The sequence below is a fragment of the Mytilus californianus genome, unplaced genomic scaffold, assembly GCF_021869535.1.
Source record: "Mytilus californianus isolate M0D057914Y unplaced genomic scaffold, xbMytCali1.0.p SCAF_1, whole genome shotgun sequence".
Taxonomy (NCBI): Eukaryota; Metazoa; Mollusca; class Bivalvia; order Mytilida; family Mytilidae; genus Mytilus; species Mytilus californianus.
In genome coordinates this window covers 112,644,770-112,668,836 of record NW_026262581.1, presented here as the reverse complement: position 1 = coordinate 112,668,836, position 24,067 = coordinate 112,644,770, and the positions used below count along the sequence as shown (strand labels likewise).

The following is a 24,067-nucleotide window of genomic DNA, read 5'->3' as shown; positions in this document are numbered from 1 at the left end:
AGAGTCTTTTAACATTTTTTTTTCTGATTTATAATTTTTTTGCGTATGATTGATATCCTTACCTGGTAAAAATCCTCTGTGAGAGATCTCTTTTAATCCTTGAGCACACTCGCGAATGATGTCTTGTAACATCTCTCTGGAAAATAGATAAATCACTAGTATCACAACATTTCCATTCAACAATACCTATGACATTGGCACAGGAAACAAAAACATATCAGACGACGTAATTTCTAATATCATCGAACAACTGGATAAAAATGAGAGACAAAAGAAAAAAACAGTCATGAGTAGACCTTAGATAGAATAAACGTCGTTCCAAGATAGGTTCAGAGTGCTGTGCTAAATAAAGTGATAAAGAAGCTAAATATTGACACACAAAAAAACTAAGGAATTTAAATTTCTTAGTTAAGTGCTATAGAGGATATTAGTTTTATAGAATGAAATAGAACATGAATTTAATTTGGTTTAGTGTTGATGCACCAAAACAGTATCAAACATATAGGACTAAAATATTAGTGCAAAAGTCCTAATTTAAACATACGTTCGGAAAAAAAGTAAAGTAAAAACGCTAACCTTGATTCCATGCCCTTAACTCTTCCTAGGAACTCTTCTTTTGAATATACTGGTTTGGGTGATGTTTGATTGACAGCTTCTGTTTTGAAATTTTCGGCCTCTATTCTAATGTCATTATTCTTTGATGAAGAAATACTTGGAAGATTGTGTATGCTAACAGAAATACTAGGATTTACTGAATGTATTCCAATCAGTAGATCCGTATTCGAATTATATGGAGTACCTAAATCTGAAGGTGATGGTGTTTCTACTACTCCACTTTGTACTAAATCAGCTAGTGGTGGTGTTTCAGCTACTTCACGTTGTACTAAATTAGTAAGTGGTGGTGTTTCTGCTACTTCACGTTGTACTAAATCAGCAAGTAGTGGAGTTTCTACTACTTCACGTTGTACTAAATCAGCAAGTGGTGGTGTTTTTGCTACCTTACTTTGTATCAGATCACTGTTTGACATCGATGTTGCTTTCTCCAGCAAAGGGACGGGTGAATGTGAGTACTTTTCACATGGTTGGTAATTTGGCCGCTCCCGCAAAGGGACATGTAAATATGCGTAGTTTTCACATGGTTGGTGATTTGACCAAAATATGTTAATAACCTCATCAACACCACGTTTCTCTGAATCTTTTTGTTGACTTTTTCTGTAGGGTTGGTGGATTTCATTATTTTCGTTGCTAGGAACTCTAATTTGTTGGCTCGTTGTTTCTCCATTAAATATTTCTAAGAACCACAAGTAATATTTATATTTCTTTACAAGAAAATCTCTACATGTTTTACAAATAACAGATTTGTTTACAAAGTTCAAAAAGATCTATTGGCAACAACATGATGTTAAGTTGTTTATACATTGAATAAGCAATCATATCATTATTCAACTTTTACCAAATTCTTTAATTATTATTTAATGTATAAGTCCTTTTGAGTTCTATGAATCTTCAAAATTAAATCATTAAAATTTATATCTTGAAGGGCCGGCTGTTGCCAACATTTTCCGTGCAATAACTTAGGAACCGTTCAACCAATGTTTTTTTTCTAATTTTAATTTGTTGTTAGTGATGACAAAATGGAAGTCAAATTTGATATTGACGATTTTCACTTTAACCGTTCATGAGTTATGTTCCTTGGTAGATTGGAAAATGGTTCTTTGTGTAATACCGTGCAATAACTTATGAACCATTCAACTGATGCATTTCAAATCTTTGATATGTTTTACTGATGACAAAACTGAGATCATGTTCGATATTGAGGATTTTCACTTTTACTGTTTAGGAGTTACTAGTCTGGTCCATGTTAATTTGGAAAATGGCACTTTATGTCGTTTCCGTGCAATTACTTATGAACCGTTCAACCAATGCGTTTTTATATTTTTGATGTAAGTTTTTTTCTGATGGCAAATTGGAGGTCAATTTTTAATGATGATTTTCACCTTTGTTGTTCAGAGTTATGGTCCTTCATAGATTGGAAAATATGCACAGAACGTGGCAGGTGACACAAACATGGAAGCGTCGTTAAATTAAAATACGGAAAATCCAGTTTTCTGTCAATTTTACAGCTTATTTTGCGGTGTATCTTTATCCATAAAGCACACAAACTATGACAATCAATTTCAAAATTTGTGCTCAAGTAATTAAAAAAAAATCCCTAATAGGTCCAATAGCGAAAAAATATTTACAATAAATAACGGGTATAAATGGAGTGAATGAACAGATAATGACATGAACTGGTCAAGTGTTCTGTTCAAATTCTTTAAATTTTAAGATAAATATCAAAGGAGTTCATCATTATCAATTGCATTACAATGAATGGTTCTGGTAATAATTAAATGTCAATTGTAATCATAAAAATACCTCCCTCTGTATAGAGTGGATTGGGAAATAAACATATCATCTACTATAGAGACCTAACTGGCAATTTTTTAAAATAATTGATCGAAAATTCGATCAAAAATTGTAAGAGATATAAATCTAATATAAAAAAAATGGGATATGAAATCACTCTTTTCTGATAAACTATTTTTGAAGATTTATAGAATTCAAACGTACTAATAATGAAATGTTGCTGTTTGGGTAAAAATGTTGAATTTGAACGGTTTAACCTTATCAACTGTTGGGTGGTTTTACAAGGTTTCTGTTTCAACCATGTATTATATTTTGCGAGCTACGTTCCATTTTTTAGAAAAAGCATCATAACATCTTCGTTATATATATTAAGCTATAGTTTGTAAAACATTCAATCCGAAAAAGCATAAAAATTACTATACGAAAACAGATTTTCACAATGTTTCGTCAGATATATATTTCATGGTTTAATTCTTAGGGGTTTGTATTTTAGTTTGAACATCTACCTAAAAATGTAAAAAGATACCTGTTTTGTGAGAACTGTGAAATTTCTGTTTAGATGCAATGGAAGTTGAATTTAACAGTTCTTCATTTTCATCGGACTTCTTTCTATTATGATTATAATGAAGATATCTCGGGAAGAGCCTTGGTTTTTGAACGCTCTTGGAACGTTCAAAGACAGCTCCAGACTTTTCTTTTTCAATGGCAATAGCGTGTGGTAATTCTGGTAAAGTTAACATATCGTCTTTTAGAGGCTGGTCAATAATCAGTTCTTCACGAGTTTCCAAGCTCCTGTCTGAATGTAGTGGTGGTATGTTGTTATATGACTGGGTTTCTGCATAAGTTGAACTACACTGGCGGAAATAAGACGGGAATGGGCTGCCCGATTCTAACATCAGCGAGTCGTGGCTTATCATTCTACCCTCACACTTGGCACAGCAATACGACTTTTTCTTTAAAAGTCCGGGTTTGAAATCTTTCAACTACAAAGTCGAACAACACATTCATTTTGTGGTGATGCTACATCATGGACACCTACGAAGCTATCTTAATATGAAGGAAGACATTTGTTATATAATAACGCGTAAAGAGGCCATCTGTACTTTGCCATAGAAAGAAATATTTGATGAATAATTTTCAATGTCATCTGAGACCCTTGTCATAAATTCCAAGCTGAACATCTAACTTCTAGGAACGATGCGGTGTTTTGCTATCATAGGTTTGATACTAGAATTAAATGCATGACGTAAGCATTAGTTTGTACTTATTCATTTTGATAAGAAACGAAACTTTTATAAACTGAAGTTTCATAGTTTAATGCTAGCTTATCACATGGAGCGGTTTATTAAGAACAATATTTAAACTTCACATTCTACCTGTATCCACACTTTACTACAAACTACATGTACTTATAATGAATAATTGTAAGGGAGCTAACATTGATTTTTATTGGGGGCTAGGATGAAATTTGAAGAAAAGCAGGACAGGAGTTTTGAGTAAAAAAAAGGCAGAATGAACAACTTGTCAAAAAAAAAGGCAGGATGACAATTTATGTAAAAAAAGTCCGGATAAACTAATAAACAAAGGCAGGACCAAATAGAGTGAACATTAAAAAGGCAGGACAGAGATTACAACTAAAAAAAATGCAGGACACAGTTTTAGATCCTAGCCCCGCCCCCCATAAAAATCAAATGGTAGCTCCCTAAAGGCGATCAAGTGTACTTTTATATCGTTATTTCAACTGCCTATTTTTTAGATTTTTTGTAAAAGATAGAATATAATAAACCTAGTGTGGAAAAAGTGGTAATACACATTTGAAATCAAGGGGACGATACGTGAATAAGACAAATTATTAAAGGTGAACGGTAAGGCGTCTAAAAGGTTAAACAATACAAATTGCTTACAAAATATACCAGCTATAATCGCTCCAGAAGATTTATAAAGAAGTTTTGTTTTGGCTAATATTTGTAAGATAGTCATTATTTGTCGATATTTTTGTATATAATTGGAAACTTCGTTTTTAAAATGGGCCTCGGTAGTCGTGTGGTCTAAGCAATTCATCTACTGTATCGCTTGCCTGTCAACATTAAGGTTGTGATTTCGATCCCCGCACGTAGCAGGTGCGGTGCGTTCGACCTCAACCTTTATTGGCTTTCCTGTCGAAGGTCGGTGGTTCTCTCCGGCTACTCTGGCTTCTTCCACCAATAAAAACTAACCGCGACGTTTAGACAATAGTGCTGAAAGTGACTTTAAACACCAACAAGCAATATTACTCTACATGAATCTTTATATTTCTAATGAAAGTCAAGCATATATGATAATCTCGTTATGTGATATAGTCAAACTTTTCAAATTCTCTGTGATGTTTCTCGTATAAAATTTTGTGTGTGTGTGGTGTTTTTTTTAACATTAAAATAATTTACCTCAGATTTAGATCTAAAATCAGGACATGACATTTTTTTACCATCCAGCTTTAAATCAGACGCTTCTTGAATAGGAGATGACGGTGGGTTATCGGGAGATGATCTTCCGCAGCATTGGCTGCATTCACTACAATTGCTACTGTTAGATGATTCACTGATATAATACTGTCGTCTGTGTAGTGGTGTACTTGGCTACAATGCAGACCGACATATAGTGTAGGAAAATTTTAAAGTATCGGAAAACAGGGAGAAGGCATCGGACAGATCCAAAAAGTGCTTACACTGTGACTTTTCATTTGGTCACTGCCAAGCTGCTGACCAAATATGAAGTCTATACATTTAGCAGTATATGTGAAAAGTTTGACGAACGAACAGACAAGAGGATTGTTATATTTCCCCCATTCATAGATTGGGGGTATAATTAACAACAAGCCAAGTTGTCTTATAGTTTCATGAGTAATTGTGAGATTGTGCATATAAAAAACGGAGTTAAACTAAATTTGCGTGAACTTGGAGATTTTTTAATTGTACAAACATGGTTCGATTTTTAATTTGTATTACGTTCAAGTTTGTTTTGGGAAAATTAGAATAAATTGATAAGATTCAATTCACGTCATACTGATGAAGGATATATCTGTTATCCGAAATATTTGTTGATACTTATATTTACTGTTTCCTTTTTTTAATTTTTTGTGTTGTTTTGTACACTTTCGAGGTGTATATATAATTTAAAGTCAAAGTCAAAGATTTTATTGATATACAATCCAAAATCTATAATTTATTATTGTGTACAGTACTAACGACCCAACGCCCTCGTAAGAAAGATCGTTAACTTACATCTAGACGTGTTATATATATATATATATATTTTTTTGACCATTTGTTATTTGATTGCATTTTTTAAAAATTACCAGACAAAACTGCAGGTTGGATATAGCGTCCAATCTTTCTCCAGTGACACTCAGTGGTCCTGTCTGTACATCATAATCGACGCATTCAGAATCATAAAACGTGTGTTGATAATATTGTGTAGTTGAAGGTCTTTGGGTTAAAAGATCAATCTAAACATACAAAAATCTTTAATGTATTTTCTTTTTCCATTCCTATGGGGAAAAAATAAATGAATCACCCACCCAGTGCCAGCATTTCTCTACTGGCACAGTGTATACCTAATATTTATGTTAATTAATTAAGGAATAGATATATAAAAATATACGTGGTATCAAAAATCATATAAGTAAGAGGTATTTCTGAATTTCTTTCACTCACAGAGTTAAAATTAGAAAATGGTTAAATTCTACTGGAATGTGTATATTGCAAAGTCTCAACGTTACAAATTAAAGATTTGACTATCAATATACAAATAATCATTAAAATTAAAATGAAAATGTTCTTCATAGCTTTACATTGTTATTAATTGAAGACATATTTGATACAATATCGGAAAATACCTTGCCAAACATAAACCAGGTGCTGATTTTCTTGGAAGCTATATTTGCTTGTTTATCTAACTGTTTATTTTTCTTCAAAATATTTCATTTCAAAATTTTGATTTCAACCGTATCTGATGGAAACACATTACGTAATGGAGTCAATATGTCCACATCATTCGAATGTTGTGAAATGCGTGTATTTATAATACATTCGTCTCTTTAGATAATGCACGTACCTCTCTTGGTTTTCTCGGTTTTCCTGTTCGATTTTCAAGCTTGTGTGTCTCTGTATTTAAAAGTGATAGTCCTTTTATTTCCTTGACAATACAGCTACCTTCCATGCTTCTGTTGCCCGCTGTCAAACTTCCTATCTAAAAAGGGAAGTAAAAACAAATAAATGACAGGATCTACAGGAAAATTCATCTGGTACGTCGACAATGGAGTTTTATAATAAAAAAAAGATGTGCATGTCTTATTCTTATTATTTACTTATATATTTGTGAATTCGTTTGTTTATTGTTGTTTGTGTTATAACTTACGATTAGTCATTGGTGGATAGCAGGTTTACGCTGCGTCAGTAACCACGGACAATGATGCGGCGAGAACAAATTGTGTCAAAATAGCAAGATTAAAATTCAAGCAAAAATTGAGCGAAATTTTTTTTTAGGTAAAATTATCGAAATATTCTTTATTAAGCTGAGGACAACCCATGCTATGCAAATTTTAGGGGAAGCACGCCCACCACGCCCCCGCATGAATCCGCCCCTGTAATTCCATGTAAAAAATGCAAAAGAGGGGCGAAAGATACCAAAGGGACATTCAAACTCATAAGTCGAAAATAAACTGACAACGCCATGGCTAAAAAAGAAAAAGACCAACAGACAAACAATAGTACACAAAACACAACATAGAAAACTAAAGACTGAGCAACACGAACCCTACCAAAAACTTGGGATGATCTCAGGTGCTCAGGAAGGGTCTGCAGATCCTGCTCCACATGAGGCACCCGTCGTGTTGTCGTGTTAGTACAAACCCGGTTACCGTAATAAGTCTAATTCGGTAGGTCACATTCATGAAAAGGGGACGGGATTGTAGTTACGACATCAGGGTCTGTGAAACGGATATTCCGTAACGGTCAACCAACTCGTGATGGCGTCCGTAAAATTTACGAAGGGATGTTTTAATATCTTCCTTGTGAACAACAATGCTCTATCAAGGAAATCATGATAGGAAATACAAGCCCTGGAATATCGTATCAACTGGGAGATATATACTCCGCAATTGTTTTAAAATCTATATTACTATTTACATATTAAAGAAAACAATAATGTCAAACATTGAACTATTTCTTTTATATGCTAAATATAAAAATAAGGAGAAGTGGTATGATTGCAAAATAAAACCCAGTTTATAACATGTGGTGAATTACCACTACCTTGAATTCTCTGATAATTTGAATCATCTTTGAAGATCATTTTTATAATCTAATCCTAATCGATGTGATTTTACTCCGTAAATATCTTTCTAGATATTCAAAATATATTTGAAGAAATCATTCATATCTACCTTAGCAACTTTTGTTTTGTCTAAACCTTTAGATGTAGAAGTTGATGAATGGCGGGATCGATCTTTGTCTGACCTGCATTCTATTAATGATATGGTTGTCATTATAACAGGGGAAAGCTCTTTCTCAATCCATTTTCAAGAGACGCCGATATCGAATGGTAACGTAACGTCATAATAGCTTACGTACCTTAGTTGGATGTTGGTAGATGCAATACTGCGGATCCACAGCTGATGTTATAAAAATCAGATTCTTTAATGGGAAAGACATTTGTTTAAATGGTTATCCATTTGTTTTACTTACCGTGAAACGAATTGTGTTATTTATCTGTATTTTCTGAATAAAATATTGTTTGCCCTTGATTCACCGTAATAATTAATTGCACCAACCCTAAATGATTCCGCTGACTACGATAACTTCAAATCAAATGTTGGCCTCATCTAGCGGTGAATATATTTTCCAACTCGTTCTCTATGCCCGTGTCTGTAGAAACGTTTTAGAATTCAATATGTTTTAATGATAAATTATTAAGTCAGGGATTTCGTTACCATAAATTACTTTTAAAAAATGTTTACCATATTATTTCATAGATAGTCATACAAAGATTTTGTTTGAAAGTTTGGCTCTACCTGTAGAATTATTATTACAAACAGGATAGTTTGTCCTAATTTTTACGGTATTGTTGTTTATAAAGCCCATAAATATAGAAACGATCCATGTAAACTCATCACAGAGTCTTTGAATAAACCCATTTTTAAAGGATACAAATTTAACACCGCAGTTAGTTAGATCTTTGAATATTGTTTTTATCGGTATACTAACATTCATTTGATATAGCTTTTTATACATTAAAACATAACTAAATGTGCACCTTTTACATTTATATACATGTATATAAGCATAAGAACTTGTGGTACTACATCCTGGCGATATTATGTACGTATATATTTGGTGCAAAAGTCATACCTTACCCAGACTGTTAATGACGGTCTTTACAATAAATCCGTCGTGTATTGATTAATACTTTAGTCTAAGAAACATGATTTATTTAGTAGTAAGCTTGTTATTAGCTTCTAACTAGCTTTCAACAACTGTGGGTACTCTTAGATAGGAAGTGTGTGTCTTTTGTCTTTTGTCTTTATGTTAGTTGTCATTTGTGCTCTGTACCAATCTGATGAGTTATCGTCTATTTTCAACTGATTTAACAGTATGTTCTTAACCACTGTCCAAGGTTAGGGGAGGATTGGGTGCTCTCAATTATGTAAACTCCGCCACGTGCTATATGTGCCTTTTCCAAGCCATTAAGTGGTTGGCGTTGGTTTTGTCTATCCGGTATTCGTTTTTCGTTTATTGTTTTGTCATAAATCAGGTCGTAACTTTTTTTCCAGCCCAGTAAGGTGTAAAAGGAAAAGCATGGAGAATCGGTGCCTACCCATAGACGAGAGGACTATCGTCCAGATACAAACCTTATGAACGGAATACCAGTGCAAGAGATAATTTTTTGTCGTATTGCCAGTTGTAAATTTTATAAAGCAATTCTGTAATTAAGCAATTAATGGTGATAAGTTGTGATTGATGTTCTAAACCTTGTCTTATCCCTGTTTTAGAAAATATCCGGTATTACAGATTCACAATTCTCTAATTTTTTTCTGTTACTCTGTACAACAATGAGTATATAGAGTATATATATATATATATATATATATATATCCTTAATCTGTACAAGTAGGTCTGTAGGATCATGTAGTATAAATCTCAATGTATCCAGCAACACCAAGTGCCCACCAACTTCGTATAGAAACTGGGCGATACGAAAAAAAGAAAATAAATGAACAATCAGTGCCGCTAAAAAGGGGAGATAGATTATGCACTCATTGTACATTATCGGAAGTTGAGAATGAACAACATGTTATGCTCGAATGTCCACTCTATGATGCCAATGAACGTCAACAAATGACAAATAAAATTGTTCAATTATGTCATACTATTTATTGTTAAACAATTGGCAAACATTTTATTAGCTTTTAAATAATGAAGACAAAACCATTTTATGTATACTTGCAAATTTCTGCAAACTAATTATGAAATAAGAAACAAGGACATTCTTTAAATATATGTTTACATATTATTTCTGTAAACATTTTGTATTATAACATCATACAAAAGATTTAAACTGTCCTATCTTTTAATATAACTACTAAAATAGCATATGTCAGAAAATAGTTTATATTATTGCTATCTCTATTTGGATCATTCTATTCTCATAACATGTATCTATCTGTATGCCCCACAAGGGCTCCGATTTCGGGAAATAAAATATGTTTAATGTTTCACTAATAGTTTATTGTTTAATGTTTATCCACTTAATCGTTCCTATCTAGTTTGTTTATCATCTTGAAAATTTTCCTTTCAATGTCATAATTTTGTTTTCTAATATGATATAGGTTTATTGACCACAAGAAGATTTTTTTTCTTATTGTTTGTTTAATAATATCGAAGGTGCGAAATGGTCTGGGACGAACGAACACTAAACAATAATATACCTTGTTAGTTATGTCCCTTTGTCTCCGTTCTTCTCGAAAGAAAACATATTTAGACCAAAAATGCTTTCCTGACAACAACAAAGTATTTTTTATAAATTATTCGACCTAAAAGGCATGCCATAAAGCAGGAGTGTACCTAAAATTTCCTGAAAGATTGAATCTTATTGTTGTTAAACATTTTAGCAGCATTTTCATACCACTGCCACAGTCAAGGGGTCATATACTGGTAGATTCTATTTACATATTTCCTCACAGTCACATACATATTAGGTTCATCATAACCTTTTGGCTAAGAGAACGATCATTTAACTTCAAGGGGTTGGGGGGGGGGGGGGGGAGGGTTGTGGTTTTTTCCTAAAATAAATATTCTGATCCCCAATTTGACGAAAAAAAATATTGTGATCAAGCAGATGACAAACAAAAATATTCTGAATCCAGATCACAACCTTGGGGCAAATATTATCCACTTTGGTTTAATTATTCTTTACTTATTTGCAAACAGTCTGATACATTTAATTGATGGATAGTTTCAGAAACATGGTCAATCTGTCTATGTTTCGTATTGTGGCCCGATTCCATAAAATAAGTAGACATGCTTGTAAGTTCGTGTCCATTGTCTGGGACGGTGGCTTTTGCGCATGTGCAACAATATATAGGTTAGGCCTATTGTATTATATTTTTGAACATTACAGAATAAATTTGAGATCAAATAACAAATGAATATCTCGAGAGAAAAAAAGAGAAATTGGGACATACTTTTTATTCTCCCTACAAAAATTATTCAAATTTTTACATGCGACTTTCAATGGTCAATTGGAAAGTCCAGATTTAAACACTTTAAACATGTTTAAGATAACTATAACGATGTCACAATGTCATTAATGCATCAAAGTATTTTTGCATTCAATTTGTATTCATTGGCATAGGATTAAATTACTTTTACGAGCCAATATTCGGCAGGTTTTATTTTATAAAAATATATCAAATCATTTTCTGATCTTAAAAAATCCGCTCACATACGGACTTTAAAAAATAATACTCTTGGCCTTGAAAAAAAGGAAAAAGAGGCCACATAACCTAAAAATAGATGATGACTCACTGTTGCGATGTCAATAACATTGCTGAAAGGATTTCCCAAGAATTCAATGAAATTCTAGGTGGAATAGAACAGTAGTAGTGGAAATAGACGTTTAAACAAATAATATGCTAGAATATACACAACTTCTCTTTTTCTAGCCGATATTAGTGAAAATGCAATGAAAAATATTCGGTTAAGTTTTTTTAAAGTAGCACATTGCCGATGATAAATACTTTTGCATGACGTCATGAATAAAGTGGAAATCCCCAAATGTCTTGAACTTGCAAGCATAACAAACTTGCAATCATCGATGATATAGTATTAAATTTTGAAAAAGTAATTTGATTGATAGCATCAAAAAACAAAACAAAATGTTCGCGCTTTGCACGAAAACAATTTTCTGACTCAGACAAAAAACCATAACCCTCCCCCCTCCTTGAGGTTAAATAGTTGCTCCCTAATATGGCTGTATTTACACCACAATTTTTTCTCTGAGTACAGACAAACCTGTGCACCTGGAAAAGTTTAAGGCATGGCAGCAATTAGATAATTAAATTTCAAATGCATTTAATGTTTCAGAAAATTATAAACTTTTCTGGATTTTGCTATTCATTTTTTTTCATTCCTGCAGAAGGTATCAATATAAACTAAGTTGGGAAAGAGGTTTGAGAAGCTCCCCTCATAAAATAAATGTTGTGAGTAGTATTGATTTAAATGGACAATAGACATCTGCAAACAATAGGTGGTTTCAACTCTGTAACTGAGTGAATCGTATCAAATGACAAAAAATCATGTGTTTTTAGCTCACCTGGCCCGAAGGGCCAAGTGAGCTTTTCTCATCACTTGGCGTCCGTCGTCCGGCGTCGTCCGTCGTCGGCGTTAACTTTTTACATTTTGAACTTCTTCTAGAGAACCACTGAATGGAATGAAACCAAACATGGCATGAATGTTCCTTATGAGGTGCTGACCAAGTGTTGTTACTTTGTAGCCGATCCATCATCCAAGATGGCCGCCAGCGAGGGACTTAGTTTAACATAGGACCCTATGGGAAATGCATACAAATGACTTCTTTTAGAGAACCACTGAATGGAATAAAACCAAACATGGCATGAATGTTCCTTATGAGGTGCTCACCAAGTGTTGTTACTTTGTAGCCGATCCATCATCCAAGATGGCCGCCAGCGTGGGACTTAGTTTAACATAGGACCCTATGGGAAATGCATACAAATGACTTCTTTTAGAGAACCACTGAATGGAATAAAACCAAACATGGCATGAATGTTCCTTATGAGGTGTTGACCAAGTGTTGTTACTTTGTAGCCGATCCATCATCCAAGATGGCCGCCAGCGTGGGACTTAGTTTAACATAGGACCCTATGGGAAATGCATACAAATGTCTTCTTTTAGAGAACCACTGAATGGAATGAAACCAAACATGGCATGAATGTTCCTTATGAGGTGCTGACCAAGTGTTGTTACTTTGTAGCCGATCCATCATCCAAGATGGCCGCCAGCGGGGGGCTTAGTTTAACATAGGACCCTATGGGAAATACATAAAAATGTCTTCTTTTAGAGAACCACTGAATGGAATAAAACCAAACATGGCATGAATGTTCCTTATGAGGTGTTGACCATGTGTTGTTACTTTGCAGTCGGTCCATCATCCAAGATGGCCGCCAGCGGGGGACTTAGTTTAACATAGGACCCCATGGGAAATACATACAAATGTCTTCTTTTAGAGAACCACTGAATGGAATGAAACCAAACATGGCATGAATGTTCCTTATGAGGTTCTGACCAAGTGTTGTTACTTTGTAGCCGATCCATCATCCAAGATGGCCGCCAGCGGGGGACTTAGTTGAACATAGGACCCTATGGAAAATACATACAAATGTCTTCTTTTAGAGAACCAATAAATGGAATGGAACCAAACATGGCATGAATGTTCCTTATGAGATGTTGACCAAGTGTTGTTACTTTGCAGCCGATCCATCATCCAAGATGGCCGACAGCGGGGGACTTAGTTTAACATAGGACCCTATGGGAAATACATACAATTGTCTTCTTTTAGAGAACCACTGAATGGAATTGAACCAAACATGGCATGAATGTTCCTTATGAGTTGCTGACCAAGTGTTGTTACTTTGCAGTCGATCCATCATCCAAGATGGCCGCTAGGGGGGGGGGGGGGCTTAGTTTAACATAGGACCCTATGGGAAATACATACAAATGTCTTCTTTTAGAGTACCACTGAATGGAATGAATCCAAACATGGCATGAATGTTCCTTATGAAGTGCTGACCAAGTGTTGCTACTTTGTTGCCGATTTACTGTTCAAGATGGCCACCAGGATATTTTATTAAATAACGGGACCAATATTAATCAAAATTTGGCCTCAATCATTATTTGGGTATCTGTTATGATTTTTATCTATCTTTACATGATTTCTAAAACCAAAGTAGAGTCAGGTGAGCGACACAGGCTCTTGAGAGCCTCTAGTTTTATTTTGCTATCTTCTGCAGACTGGAAAAAATTCACATCTAAATCCAGGTAAGTTTTAATTTTCTGAAACATAGACTACATATAACTTTTATATATCTAGGTCCTGCCATGCCTTAAAACTTTCCTAGATGCATCAGTTTGTCTGTACTCATACATGTAGTAGATTTTGTGGCGTAAACACGGCCATATTTTTCAATTCCTTTTGTTGAACAATAATACTTATAACACAGTCAGCTCTGTAATTCATGTTCAAGATTCAGTATCCATAATTGGTAATGCAGTTATTTGTACTTGGCTCAAATAGGATAGAGCATTAATGGCAATTCTCTTTAAACCATCAACTAAGTCATGACATGCATAATCTGTTTAACATGAGATTTGTTTGTTGATAGCTATTGAGAAACATATCAGAAATATGTTGACATTAAATATATTGAAATTTGTAAAAGAAATGCCCATAATGTATATTTAAATGGCATATTACAGATTTTTCTTGAGGGGGGGGGGGGGGGGGGGGGGAGGCTCAGCCATGTAAGCATAATCAAATTATTAGACCATGTTAAATTTAACATTCTGTACATAAAATTATCTTCGTAGATTGATAATGGAACAGTACACAATATTAGGAAGGATAGGTGAAGGTGCTCATGGCATTGTCCTTAAAGCCAAACACATAGAGGTTTGTTTATGGTATTGTGTTACATGTACATACATAATTGATTCTTCCAGGGGGAATCAAACTCTACTCCTTAAAATAATGTTAATTGATAAGAATATAAATTAAAAAGAAAATTAAATGTAAAGTTATATACATGTAAGAATGTTCTTTAAATGATTTTTAACTTTCTTATGACAAACCAAAAAATATACATATTGAAAATTCTTTTAAACATCTACACTTCTTAAAATGCTTGAATTTTAATTTATAATATGCTTATATCCACTGTCAGAATTAAGCGCAGAACCAACTCAGTTATGCTTAATATAAACTTTCTGGACTGTAATTGCTTAACTTAGCACTCCAAGGAAAGTTAATATTAATCTGGTATACACTAGTTGCAGTTTTTACAACCAAATGAATTTCACTTAATAAATGGACAAGATAGTGAATACTAACCAGTGCACATGTCAATTAAACTTTTTAAAACTTATCATTTATCATAAACAGATGTTTGAAAACTTGTTTTTGTCTTCCATTTTCTTTTCAAGTCCAAATGAGTTCAAAGCTATGCAATCATGATTTTTAATATGACAAATGCAACAGTTCTACATTTATCTTTTTGATGGGAAATATTTAGTTTTTATACAATCAAAATGAACACAGAAAAACATTGACAAAATGTTGATTGAAAATCTCCAGTTATGATGCCAAAACTCCAGCTGAAAATTTTTAAATAACCAGATGTGACCTAAGACAATTCTGTCCCATGTCTGATGTTATATTGACAGGTCATACACTGATTGACAAAAATATAAAACTAAAATGATAAGCATTCAAAACATTGTTACATTTTTACATTATGATTGTGTATTCATTTCATTCATTGAACTTTTAAAATTTTAGTAATAATTAATTGAATTTGGGTGATATTGTTATATGTGGTGTACATGTACATTTTACAGAGTGGTGAAGTTGTTGCCTTGAAGAAAGTTCCGCTCAGAAAACTTGAGGATGGTATTCCAAATACAGCACTTAGGTACTTATGTGTTATGTATTACATTTTAGAATAGAATATATTAATGTTTTGTTTTTATAAGCTTATGAAAATATTGAGAGAAATGCAGTATACCATATTTTGATGTCTTGATTTTTTCGTATATGATATGATTGATAACAATTATATTAAAATTATTTAAATGTTTTCATACCATCTTTGTATTGAGAATCTTTTAGCAGTAAATTCAACAGAAATTCAATATGCATTTCTAATAACAAAACTATGAAGGCTTTAGTTGTTCAGGATTTATGAGCTTTATATGTTGGTAGCGAGAATACTGTTGCTGACATAAACACCTCAACTCTTTTCAACTTCTAACCCTCAATATATTTTGATTTCCCCCTAAGTGTTTGACCCCTTAAAGTATTTCAGTATTGTATTTGTTATGAGAACTTTGAATTTCAGTATTTAAAAAAAAAATCATTCAACATAAGGGTTTTTCCAATAGCTTTGTATTTGATCATTTCTCTTTTTCTGACTCATTGACCAAATATGTTTAAATCTTTTAGGGAGATTAAAGCTTTACAAGAAATAGAGGATAATCCATATGTAAGTAAGATCTTTTAGAAAATTTCAAACAAACCTTTGGAGTTTGATAACTTGTAAGATATTCGTTAATTTCGTTTTCCTATATATTTTTTATTATCGCTATTTTACGAATTTTTCCTTTGATCTTGCTGACTGATAATTTCCGTTCTCAGCGGAGTCGAGTGATATGAAAATTATTGCTAGAAACTAAGGGAACATGTGCCGTTGTCAAGGAAATTAACAACGTCTTCATAGGTAAAATAGCGATAAACAGATTATCATTGGTCATCTCAACTCGATTGCTTTTCTCGCTTTCGCCGTACCGGCTCAAGCGATAAAATCAATCTCGTTGTGATAACCAATGATAATCTATAATTATTAGCTCACTTGAACCAGTGCAGGTCCATGTGAGCTATTGCTATCACTTGGAGTCTGTGATCATCTTCGTAAATATTCTTCAAATAATAATCTAAACTGAGACCACCAGTCTAATATAAACTAAACTTGGCCACAGGCATCCTTTGGGTGAAAACCCCAAAACTTGAAGCCACAGATGTATAAGACCTGAAAGCATTGGGAGCTATATGATCAAAAGGAAAATAAAAACAATAGCAAAAATTCATCTAAGGTTGCTTTGCCTCTTAGTTTACAATTTCATTAAGAGAGAATTTAAGAAAAAATTGTACCGGTTATTATTATATATGATGATCATGTCAGTACCGAAGCACTAAATTATCTATTGATTTTCATTGTCAAATACCATAACTACCATAAAGGATCCAGGGGGAAGTACATTTGTGAAAATTTAACCAAGAGTACTTTAAATCCATAAACTTTATGCATAAAACATAAAAATACTACTAGGGGGTGTTTAACGACCTTGACTACCCATGAGGGTGTCGCACAGTCGGTACATAGCAATTGTGTAACTTATGTTAAAGAGAAAAGGTTTATTTTCAAATTCAACATATTTTGAGATTCCATGCCATTACATTATACTGAGACAGACAGTCTGACATGTTGGTGAAAACATTTAATCTTGCCTTTACTTGTTTTGGTCATTTTGAAGTCTGACCTGTGGCTAAAATATTATTATGTCCTCATATTTCAGCTAGGCAGACCTGACATGACAACTTTTAATTCTGATTCTGATTTTGCTTTTGCTAAAAACAAATTGGTTTGTGTCGCAAGTTTTGTTTTACATAATTTATTATGTCATTGGCCCAACATTGATCAGGTATCATTAACAAACAAGCAAAATGCATTAATGGATGCAGAATGAATAAGATGCTCCGATGGGTATCAATTTTGATGTTAACTGCATATGCTCTTCATGAATTATCATTGCACTTGTTCAACCAAGTATTGTAAGCTTAAAATTCCATTAAATGTCATTATTATGCTTTAAAAAGCAGACATTTGTTTCAGGTTTAAATCCATTCAGGAAAACCTGCTCAGGTGTCTATATACCACAGGTATATTTTACTACTCTTGAAAAAAATAAGGAAATTTTGGTCTATGAAAAAGAAAACATTCTTGTATTTAGAATGGTTCTTCATTATTAGCAAATGATCATATATTTCCCCCTAGAAAGATGTACCACATTAGACATCTAACCCATCCTCCTGAGGGATCTGGTTGGAAATTTCAACAATAAATATATAACATTAAAATCTAAAGTTGTGTCCATAAATGAAAAGTACACAATACATTTGTACTAGTACTAATATGAGAAAACAGAAATATGACAAAGGGAGATAATTCTGTGGGTAGCTCTAATCATTACCCTCTTTATGAAGGGCTTTGCAGTTAAGAAAGTAAGCTTGTCAAGCTTGTTTGAAGGATCCTACATATATCCGAAATTGAGTTATATTTCTGCTTACAAAATGTTTGAAATATAATTTCTTGAATAACACCAACATTATTTTGCAGGTGGTAAAGTTACGTGAAGTTTTCCCTCATGGCAGTAGTCTGGTTTTAGTCTTTGAATATATGCTGTCAGATTTATCTGAAGTTGTACGGAACTCAGAAAAACCTATAACAGAGGCACAGGTCAAATCATACATGCTGATGCTTTTAAAAGGAGTCGCTTTCTGCCATGAAAACAATATAATGCACAGAGTAAGTTCTTCATTTTAATTTGAATAAAATGGAATATATAAATGCAAAGTCTAGTTAGGTTCTTCCTATCATCACATTGTTTCCAATTGATTAAAGTAACATTTAAGAAAAATGTTGTTGTCTTAAGACTAAAAGAATCTTATTAATCTTATCAAAACTCTTACAAAAATAAAGTTTGGATCTTTGAAAAATACTGATTTTGCTTTCAAGTACTCTGTAATACTTAATTTAAAGTTGTTTCATTGGATGGTGTTGATTGCATTACAGATAAGTTAATTAAAGATAAAAATTTATATGAAAATGCCTTGATTAACATCTTCATTGTCAGTTACATCATTAGCCATCAAAATGGCAGGTAAACTAAGCTGGTCAGATTCATATTACTAGCAGTTTTAACATTTTTCCATAATAAAATTTTACCACAATGAGCCCTGTCTTTTATTAATTAATCATCCTTAATAGGAATCTACATTTATATCTGTTTAGTAATGTGAATTTATTTATAAGTCAGTGCATGTCCCATTTACCTGTATACATTTTAAGATTTCTCAGGTACAAATCATAAAAGGTAGAGATTAATTGAGCAATAGACTGAATATGAATATATCACCAGTAGCAACCACTGTAAAATGATATTCCAATAATATATGTAAATCTCATTAATCTAAATTTCAGGACTTAAAACCAGCTAATCTGTTGATTAGTTCAACAGGTCATCTAAAGATTGCAGACTTTGGTCTTGCCAGGGTGTTTCAGAATGAAGGGAATAGACAGTATAGCCACCAAGTAGCTACAAGGTTAACATTAGAAACATGTAGCCTAGAGATTTTCTCTATAGATTTCTTTAAAGACTGTTATTTGAAGAGTCAAATAATGACCCCATTTAGTTAATGAACAATTATTTTACTGTAAATGCAAAAAAATAATAAATCAACCTTCAAATATCCCCCGGCCCTGCACATGTTTATCTATCTAAGGGCAATAACTCAACTTTTTAAACTTTTTCATTAATATCCTACAAGAAATGTAGACATGAGAGCACTTACAATACAGTTTACGATAGAAATCTATTTTGCAAGGGCCATAACTCCTGTAAAAATATTTGATCAGCACTAATTATCAAATCTTTCAAGACTTTTTTTATTTAAACCTTTGATAAAAATGTCATATAAATCTGACAAGAAATGTAAGAGTGAGAGTGCTTACAATTCAATTTTCCATATAATTTACATTTAAAAATAACACAACTCCTGTAAAAATTGTTGATAAGCATTGATTTTTAACACTTCCAAGACATTCCTGATATAAACCCTTTGATATAAATTTCATAAAAAAGTTTAACAAGAAATGAAGTTGATTAGCACTGATATTTTAACATTTCTGGTCATTCTACTTCTCCCCTCTATTTTGTGACATGGACAAAATATGAAAAGTACCTAAACAAGAAATTCCTACCAAATTTCCTTAATTTACATTGATGCTTGGCTTGGAGAGAAACATTAACATACAAAATATAGTTACACCAAACCAAACATCTTAAAGTATAAATTATTGATGTCATCAAAAAAGAAAACAGAGCTTATTAAACTTTTGAAATTTATCAAAATCATAAATAAATCTGTGTGTACTCCAGGCTTAATCTAAATGTGAAGACACCCCTATTATTGTTGATAAAATGTCTTGTGCTAATTGTATTTTATTAGATATTGTACATATATATTTCTCTATACCTTGTCAAAATGATGGTTAATTGAGAATAAAGATATATATATAGCTAATCAAAGGCTTAATTTGACACATTATCACTCATATGTTCATTGGTTGGGTAACTTCACTTATTTGTGTATCAGAATTAAGATTCTAAGACATGAGTTAAACATCAAACCTTCTTTGTAGATGGTACAGAGCCCCAGAATTGCTATATGGAGCTAGAAAATATGATGAAGGAGTAGATTTGTGGTTAGTTATAAAGTCAATTATATTTTATTTTGTTCACGAAAATTAATTTTTTGGATAAATTTATATACACATACTTTTAATGAATTTAAACAGATTTCATCTTTAACATAAAATTACTAAAAGAAGCAAAGTTTACAACTTATTTGCTAATGCTAAAATTTTGATTTTGAATGCATAACTACATACTGTTACTTCAGAAATTTTTTGCAATGTTTTTATTATTGAAAAAAATTGCAAATTACTTATTGCTATCAATGTTTCTAAATATGTATCATCCAATCAATGAGTTTCCCAATACAACTAAATTTTGTATACAACATTAAGAGAAAATGAATAAATTTTAAATAAGTATGTTTATCAAGTTAATAAGACAATTTGTGCATTTTTAGGGCAGTTGGTTGTATATTTGGTGAGCTACTAAACAACTCTCCATTGTTTCCTGTAAGTATACTACTGTTTAGAAGGTACTCTGATTTTTGTTTTACTTGTAATATAGTCATCAAACATCAGAAAAAAGGTTTTATTTTTGGTGCCATATCATTTTACCTGCCAAGACTGATATGATTCATACATGGAAGTCAGCTGTATTTGGTAGGTGCCTCCCTTGTGTGTTGCTCATGTCAGTCTTATATATGTCACATTTTTTTATAACATGATTAATGTATTTGTCATTTTTGCAATTATGCAAATTTTTTGTTGACTAATTTTATATGAAACATCAGCTTTGTTTCTGTCAGAATGTTGTATGTATCTGTGTCAGTAATCAGACATTATCATTATAAAAAAAATCTCCTGTTTCTTCATATTTATTCATGACTAAGTGTTTGTATTTTTTTTTTTATTTATTAAAAAATAGCTGTATAATAAAAAATCCATATTTACAGTGTCAGTAAAAACTGAATATAACTATTCATCTTTTGTAAGGTAAAGTATTGCATAGGCCATTTAAGTTGCTGTGATCTTTGGCATGTGAATCAATATTTATTTCAAGCATAATGTCTTCAAATGAAATTTCAATTTCTCTCAATAACATTAATATATTTCAGGGAGAAAATGACATTGAACAGTTATGTTGTGTTTTAAGAGTGCTAGGAACACCCAATGAAAAGATATGGCCTGTAGGTGGTATTATTTTCCCATGTTTATTGTTTGTTACTGTTAAATATGTGATTAAGGGTATTTGGGTTGATATTAATGAGACAACCAACTCATATACTTGAAATAACCCCAAAAAATCATTTGGGTTAATATACAAAAAATCTCATCAAAGATACCAGACTTATAAATTTGAACACCAGAGGTGCGTTTTGTCTACGAAAGACTCATCTGTGAGGCTATAATGTATAAATATAATTATTATTGCGATTGTTAGACTATCTACATACATACAAGTTTAATTATTGTGATTTAAATGTGACAACAAACTCATGAGATATTTGAAATAACTTAAGAAATTCATGTCTCAGACACTCAGTAGATCCTCTTTAGTTCAGAAGATTTAATTAAAAAAATAAATTTTCTCTTTGTTTTAAGAGAAAATTCTGTGAAAAGTTGTTCTTGCCCTGTGGCATTTAAACAGTTGGTGTCATAGGTCTGCTTCTGGCGTCGGAACATTTATATCAGACTTTTAAAGCTTTTTGTATGCAACAGAATGGAATCAAATTTAACCAAAGCTATTTAAGGTAAAAAATGTGAGTGTTTTGTGTATCATTGAAAAAATCACATATATCCGTTGCCACAGAGAAAAAAAAACAGACCTTTGAAAGCCATCATTGACATGAGCAATAGCAAATGTAAATGTCGCAATTTCGTATCGCATTGCAGGATAGGCCAACCAAATTAATACATTTTTCACCTATTCATTTACGCTCTGTTCAGTGTGATGCAAGAAATATTTCTTCATGTGGGAAATAGATAACAGGCAACAGCCATAAGAGAATAGGATATATCTTATGCTTTTGAAAATGTGAAAATATTACATTAAGTTGCCTCAAAAGTCATATATTATCATATTGAACTAGCGTATCAATGTATATAAACATTACAAAAAAGATTATTTAGTGTAAAGATGCAGTTTATGATTAACATCATACTATGCTGAGCAATATTTAAGACTAACAACAGACAATACTAAGTGTTATTTATAGACCCATTTTTTGTTCCGATTGCATGCTTCTTGTGTCCATATAATTGAAGTGAAGTAGAAAAAGAGCATGGCAAAGATTCTTTTTTATGTACAAAGAATGAATAAAACTTTGAAAAGGAACATCTTTTATGTTACACATTGATTTTGCTAATTTCAGGGAATCTCTGAATTGCCAGATTACAACAAAATAACCTTCCCAGAAAACAAACCCATACCATTTGAAGAAATAGTACCTGATGCTTCACCTGAGGCGTTAGATCTGCTGAAAAAAGTCTTAGTGTATCCATCCAAACAACGCATATCTGCAAAAGACGCTTTATTACATCCCTATTTTTTCACCGAACCTCTCCCAGCTCACCATTCAGAATTACCAATACCTCAAAGGAGTAAACGTGGATTGCCACGTCGCCAACAGACTCATGAATATAACTTTGAAACTCCTTTAGAAAAATCATTAATAGACCCTGAAATGTTAGCACCACATGTAGTTAAGATGAAATAGATAAATGTATTGACATATTTCATATTTTATATATTACAACAATGCCAATAATAGCATCAACAATATTTGTAACAATTTCTAAAAAGAGGATAATTCTGAAAAAGGTACTTTTGATAGGCCATTATAATTAAGTGTGATGTAACATTGGCATTCATGCATTTCTTAAATGGATCTTTGTGAAAACTATTGAATTGTGTATATGGTATGAGTAATACATTATAAGCAGAGTTGCAACATAGTTTAATTTGATGAATGATGTCCACATACTGTATGTAAACAATTTAGTTTCCAGACAAATACTTTCAAACCATAAATTGTTGAATGCTGTCCAGCTGTTGGTATATAAACAATTCAGTTTCTGGACAAAAAAATTTGAGCCAATAACAATATACTTACCAAACTTTGTTTAATATGCCATATGGGGTCAAGAATATCCCTTTTTTTATTTAATTGAAGATCATAGGCCATAGGGCAAATCCACAGAAGCAATTAATAAGGCTGATTTCGAGGCCAGGTTATAGTTTTCAGATGATCTCTTTTGTCCAACTTTCCCAAAAAACAAGTTGAAAAATTTTCTTTAGAAAGAACTAGATCCCTATTGATTATTGGGTCAGAATTTCAAAGGTTGAGGTCAAGGTTCTGGATGATATCTTTAGAGCCATGAATCAGATCTTCACCAGTCTTAAGAGGATAATGTATCTTTTGAGTGAAATAGACCTGTGTTGATTTCAAGGTCATTGGGTCAAAGGTCAAGGCCACAGCGACGATTAAAAGACTGATAAAAGGAGAAAATTTTAGTTTTCAAATAATATTTTTTAAAGCGTACATAAAATCATTACAAAACTTTGTTTGATAATTTCAATTGGAAAGACCCTTATTGATTTTTGAAATTACTAGGACAGAGTTAAAAGTCACAACAGCTATCTGATGGACTAAATTAGGGACAACATTTTGGTTTCTGGATACCTTTTAAACTGTATTTAAGCTTTTACCAAACTTAGCTTGAAAAGTCACTTTGAAAAGACCCCTCTATATGAATAATATATATAGATGATTTACCTCATTGTATGGTTCAGTTGTCAATGTTAAGTTTTCATGATTAGGTAAATTGCTCTACTACTATAAGTAGTTTTCCAGCTCT

At 32.4% G+C, this 24,067-nt stretch overlaps 2 protein-coding genes and 1 long non-coding RNA gene across 4 annotated transcripts in view; 1 reads left to right on the top strand and 2 right to left on the bottom strand.

Annotated features, from left to right (window-relative positions):
• The window catches only part of LOC127711060 (uncharacterized), a 31,199-nt gene extending 23,224 nt beyond the window's left edge, over positions 1 to 7,975 (bottom strand). The window contains exons 1-7 of the mRNA XM_052217023.1: positions 7,832 to 7,975; positions 6,502 to 6,636; positions 5,744 to 5,893; positions 4,833 to 5,024; positions 2,936 to 3,392; positions 577 to 1,291; positions 63 to 136 (exon numbers count right to left, since the gene is read on the bottom strand). Of these exons, the coding sequence (XP_052072983.1) occupies positions 63 to 136; positions 577 to 1,291; positions 2,936 to 3,392; positions 4,833 to 5,024; positions 5,744 to 5,893; positions 6,502 to 6,636; positions 7,832 to 7,933 (1,825 nt within the window). The 5' untranslated portion in view covers positions 7,934 to 7,975. The remainder of the gene's footprint in view (positions 1 to 62; positions 137 to 576; positions 1,292 to 2,935; positions 3,393 to 4,832; positions 5,025 to 5,743; positions 5,894 to 6,501; positions 6,637 to 7,831) is intronic.
• The window catches only part of LOC127711450 (uncharacterized), a 344,411-nt gene that overhangs the window by 181,427 nt on the left and 138,917 nt on the right, over positions 1 to 24,067 (bottom strand). The gene's annotated exons all lie outside the window — the stretch shown is intronic.
• On the top strand, positions 10,408 to 23,160 carry LOC127711376 (cyclin-dependent kinase 20-like). 2 transcript variants are annotated; one of them, XM_052217416.1, is made up of 10 exons: positions 10,408 to 10,454; positions 14,550 to 14,631; positions 15,576 to 15,649; positions 16,180 to 16,219; positions 18,131 to 18,319; positions 18,995 to 19,116; positions 20,216 to 20,278; positions 20,668 to 20,719; positions 21,325 to 21,396; positions 22,582 to 23,160. In XM_052217416.1, the coding sequence occupies exons 2-10, from the start codon at positions 14,557 to 14,559 to the stop codon at positions 22,924 to 22,926; spliced, it is 1,032 nt and encodes a 343-aa protein (XP_052073376.1). In that variant the 5' UTR covers positions 10,408 to 10,454; positions 14,550 to 14,556; the 3' UTR covers positions 22,927 to 23,160. The 2 variants fall into 2 exon arrangements, with proteins under 2 accessions (XP_052073376.1, XP_052073368.1); XM_052217408.1 differs by having other exon boundaries at positions 10,408 to 10,598.